Source organism: Rhagoletis zephyria, unplaced genomic scaffold (genome assembly GCF_001687245.7).
Source record: "Rhagoletis zephyria isolate East Lansing unplaced genomic scaffold, Rhagoletis_zephyria_1.1 Rzeph_scaffold_23795, whole genome shotgun sequence".
Lineage (NCBI taxonomy): Eukaryota > Metazoa > Arthropoda > Insecta > Diptera > Tephritidae > Rhagoletis > Rhagoletis zephyria.
Window position 1 is genome coordinate 1237 of NW_016180853.1, and position 5317 is coordinate 6553.

The following is a 5317-nucleotide window of genomic DNA, read 5'->3' on the forward strand; positions in this document are numbered from 1 at the left end:
AAAGTAATTGAAACAAAGAAAAAAATTAATTAAAATGTTTCCACTAATTATCACAGCCGGGGCTAACGATGGGATCAATTGGTATGATAAAAATATCTAAAGACCTATAACTAACAGTAGCTTAATGCTACTTTCAAAAGAAAAATTGGTGTTTATATAATAAAGCTGCTTCTGATTAAAAAATAACAAATAAATATTGATATTAAAGAAAAAGTAGAAAATTGCTACTTAACCTAAAATGTATGCCAAAACTTCTCGCTTCCTACGCCTACGGCATATTCATTGGACTCCTCTCTACGCCACCACCACCACAACCCAGAGTATTATTTTGATTACCGCCACTTTGATGTCTCGTACCTGGACTACTTACAGCTGGACTCGGCTCACGCTTTATATTGGCCAAAGCAGCTGCTGTGCTATCTTCGCCGACATTTGAAGCAGCAGCTGCAGTTGTTGGTGTAGTCGCTGCAGCAGGCGCCACCGGAGCGGCAGCGAAATTTAAAGCAGCAACTGCCGCCGCTGCATTTGTAGCATCTAATGCATTTTGCAATTGTTGTTGCTGCTGCTGCTGATGTTGTTGTTGCTGATGTTGTGCCGCAGCAGCAGCTGCAGCCGCTAAGTGAAATTGATTCGGCAGAAACATATAGGCTGAACTCAGTTGGGCCGCTGCTGCCATTTGCGCTTCTGTGTCCAATGCAGATATGTTGGCGCTTGTTGTTGGGGTAGAAGCTGCTGCGGCGCTGTGATTTAGTTGAAATGGCGCGCTGATTGTCGCAGTAGCAGGTGAGGTGGGTGTGCTGCTGGCGCCGCCAGCGCTTATTGGTGTTACAGCGGTGGCTATAGGTGGTGACGCGTTCGCCGCTTTGGTGGCACGTTTGCGGCGCGCCTCCGATTCGCAGGGTGAAGGTGCGCCAGGGTGGCGATATGAGACATGCTGTAGGATGAGAAAGGACAGAAATGAATAAAAGAAATATAGCAGCATTTGCGTGGCTTACATACCTTGCGCAAGGCATCCTTGCTGCGCGACACGTGCGAGCAAACATTGCAAGCATAGCTGAAAGCAGAAACAAATACTTCGTTTTAAGATTACAAATATAAAAAAAGTCGCCATCTATGTAGTACTCACCGCACATTCTGGTGTGTCTCCAGATGCACGCGCAAATTGTATTGATTACTAAGCTGCTTGTGACAGATGAAGCAGGTGGCGTAGAGCTTTGAGTTTGACGGTGGTTTCGGCTGTGGGCTCGCGTTTGGCGTGCTCGATAAATTCGCCGCGCCACTCGGTGGCTTCTCTGTCAATGCCGACAGCAGACTACCATCGCCATGCGTGTTGGCCTTATTCTCATTGCTATCAGCAGCTGTTGAAGTTGTTGCTGCAGCGGCGCTACGACTACAACTTGCAAATTGATCTATTTGTTGCTGCAGTTTTGCCACCTGATCGTCAGCGCTCAAGTAAGACAACGCATGTGTGTGTTGATGATGCTGATGCAATTGACTCTGTGTGGAGGCGGTTGCTGGCGACGAAGAGATGGACCACGGCATATTGGTGCTACTTAATTGGGGCGATGGCAAGTTAGGCGTATAATTGGCACCCAGGGACGTCTTTACGCTCAGTGGTGGTGCTTGGAGGTGACTCTGTAAATGTTGCTGTTGTTGCGGTGATTGTCGATGCTGCTGTAGCGCAGTTGAGCCGCTCTCGCCGCTCAACGGTGTCTTGCGTAAATTCTCTACTATCCTATCTATACGTTTAATGTCTTTTTGTTGTTGTATTATCGTCGGCTGGCTATGCGCCAACGTATGCTGACCATGCGTTTGTGGCGATGGTGACTGGTGGTGCTGATGATGCTGGGTGTAGTGCAGAAGCGACGTTTGCGGCTTCGTGGCGGAAACACTCACTTGTCGTTGCCTATCTCCCAGGCAGAAACGCTTCGCAGTGCCATAGCCGTCGCCGCCGCCGCCGCCATCGTCGATGACTCCTGCCGTACTTAATTGGGTTGCCGCTGCGTAATCTTCAGTACCACTAAATGTAGGCAAAATGTCCTTAGGCGGGATACCCAACGCGTCTTGGTACAAGCTATTGCATTGCTGCTGGTATTTGGCCAACAGTTCGCTGGTCTTATTGAGCGCCGTTTGAGAAAAGTTCAGCGGCTGTGGCAGCAAGTTCGGATAAAATTGCAGCGACTTTAGGAAGAAACTTTCCAGCGGTGTGGGCAGCTTGCTGCCGAGTAGCGGTGTGTTGAAAGCGCTTGGCATTGACGCAGCAGAGAGCAGCGGTAGCTGTGCGCTTGGCGGTGGCACGGTGCAGGCCAGAGGTGGTGCCATGGAAGTGGATGTAGGCGGTGGGGTAGGTGGTGTAGCCGGTGAATCTGATTCTTCTTTATGCAAAGAGTCTAAAAAATCTTGCGTCGGCTGCTGTGGCGCTGGCGGTGCAGTGGCAGCGCGTCTACTAGATTTCTGTAACTTGGGGAGAAATATTACAAGTTAAACTTAAGAGCTAGATTAAACATTTGAATGGAAGCGCTCACTCACATTATTCTGCACATCTGCAAGTCCTTTAATGCCCAAAGTCTCGGCCAGACTGAGCAGCATTGGTATTTGCTCTTCGAAGACATTCACCTCACCGGAGTACATGAAAGTTAGCAGCGCCACAATGGCGGCGAATGTAGCACCTGGTATGATTATGATTGGATGGTTGGTGGTGTCCAAGGTGCGAAAGAGCTCCAAGAAGAAGGTGCTGTTAAAAACAAGAACAATTAGCGATACGAAGGATTTATTAAGAAATTTTGCACCTGCACGCGCTGAGCACAACTCGGTGTGCACGCAGCGTACGTCCCTCTGCTGATATAGTGACATCGGTGAGGTGAGATTGATCTAATAGCACTGGCAATGTGCTCAAAAGACTCGTCTGTAAGAAAGTATAAATACGTCCAGTTGTTATTTTATTCTTTTATGCTGATTTTTTTCAAGCAAAATGTATTAGAGAAATTTCTATTTTATATAAGATAAGATAAGTCTTCACTGCCAAGGAACGCTACCCTTAGTCTACAAAAGCTCCAAAGACATACTCAACTTTCGGGCTGTAGACCATTTACTAAAATTCTTTTACGGAATCTCCAAGCAAACCGTAATGCGTAGTGGGAATTAAGACTCGATCACTCCAACACTTTCACTGCTCGATTTTTTTTAGATCTCAAACAACACAACGACGTCTCTCACTCTTGAAAAGGATTTTCCACCCGAATCGATTTTAGGATCTATCGGGGATATAATTCGAGTTTCATCATCAAGACAACTTACTATATAGCCACGGCCAAAGATCTAAAAATGGGCATTCGAGCTGTCAGTCAATCTCGATTTTAGGCTGCCAACACAAGCCGCCTTTGTATCGATGAATGAAGCTCTGTATTGAATCTCTAAACCTGCCTTCAGTAGATAAGCATCTTGTCTGATAGTCTCGTGACCATTGCATCATTGGAGTGCTCAAACGCTTCTTCGGAAACGAATTCTTAAATGAATAGTGTCTAAATTTGCTACCCACACGGTGCGCAAGCCAGGTGATAGATACATACACGGCAATAAATAGCGTTGTATCTGAAAGTACAGTTGTATCTGAAAGGCTAATAAAATAGCGCCTTCCGTATTTCAAATACTAGTTTTTAGTCATTCAAATATCTAAATATTCGCGCTATGTGAGCCTGAAAAGAGGACATACTGGCAGGCAAGAATGCATCTCGAAAATTCTATCAGAAAATAAGGCAGAAATGAAATGACTAGCTCCTGCAAAGACGAATATGGAAATCTGGCATCAGATGTCCAAAGTAAATGTTATATGGCGAAACAGGTAGAGCGTTTGATGAGGAAGAACCCGAACCAATGTATATAGACGCCCCTTCGGCCAAGGCAAGGTGAGAACAGCAAAATGCGGTTTACAAACAATAAAACTTCTGGAGCAGCTAGTTTACCGGCTGTGCTGTTCGAGGGCGACGGCTAAGTTCTGGTAGAGAGCATGTACCAGCTCCTAAGCCGCACGATAATTGGAATATCAGTGTACTTTTCCCAATCCACGCGAAGAGAGATACCGCCGTTTGTGTCAAGTATCACAGAATAAGCCTTCTTCATATTTCTTATAAAGTCCTGTCGGCGATACTGTGTAAAAGATTGAAGCTATTTACGAACCAACTGAGTGTGGCTTCAGACCTGATAAGTCCACCATCGAGCAGATTTCTACAGTTCGCTAAATTCTGGCCAAAAAACACTCGATGTGCAAATCGACATGTCCCATCTTTTTGTCGATTATATTGAGACGTTGAGTACAACATTCAGTTCCGTTCAAATCGGGCACGACCTTTCCCTACTGTTTGAAACCAAACGAGTTTTTAGACAAGGCGATTCACTCTCGTGCGACTTTTTTCAATCTGATTCTGGAGAGCATAATGAGGGCTGCCAATTTAAATCGCAGGGGCATCATATACAGTAAAAATCTAGTACTTCTGGCGTATTCAGATGATAGCGATATCGTCGGCAAGTTTGGATAACGAAGCGAAAGCGGTTAGTTTGGCGCTGAAAGAGGACAAGATAAAGTACCTCATGGCAACACATAAAGAGTCCACGCGCTTAGGGACACACGACTCTGTATGCAGTTATAACAGTGAAGTAGACTTTGTCTACCAAGGTTCCAGTATAAACATCACCAACACCGTCAGCCGGCAAATCAATCGAAGAATAACTCTTGTAAACCCTCTCACGACGCAAAAAATCACGCTCTACAAGTGTCTCATCATGACCGCAGAAACATGGACGATGTCAAACAAAGGTGAGAAGGCTTTGGGTACTTTCTAGAGAGCTATTTTACGCAATATCTACGACCCTGTTCGCTTGGGCGACGGGTACCGTAGAAGATGGAATGACGAACTGTATGAGCTTTTTAGCGACATGGACATAGTTAAGCGCTTAAAAATTGAACATGCCCTGGCTTTGCCATGTTGTACGCGTGGATGACGAGGTTCCGGTGAAAACATCTTTCGACTGGGTGCCCTTGGGTGGACAACGAAAGCAAGGGTGACCGCGAACATAAGAAGAACCTGTCTGCGCTCGGTATGTGCAACTGGCGCGAATTCGCAAAGGGGAGAAGCAATTGGCGAAGTTTTTTGATCGCGGCGCAAACAAGAAGAAGAGTCTGATATAAATTTCATTTCGTACAGTTTTTGAAATCTATTTTATGCTTTTATGAATAAGACCAAAGACTTTAGCCAACAATATGGCTACGAAAACGTAATCACTTCGAAAGTGGCTCCCATAACGCAGATTAAGTGATATT

General features: G+C 45.6%; 1 protein-coding gene across 1 annotated transcript; it reads right to left on the reverse strand.

Moving 5' to 3' along the window:
* Positions 1-268: 268 nt before the first annotated feature.
* On the reverse strand, positions 269-2905 carry LOC108381789 (protein tramtrack, beta isoform-like; the record flags this gene model as incomplete). The annotated part of the gene is made up of 5 exons (XM_017638189.1): positions 269-934; positions 1000-1054; positions 1127-2460; positions 2530-2734; positions 2790-2905. Coding segments are annotated over 5 exons (2376 nt in total), but the record flags the coding sequence as incomplete, so codon positions are not given.
* Between the last annotated feature and the right edge of the window lie 2412 nt (positions 2906-5317).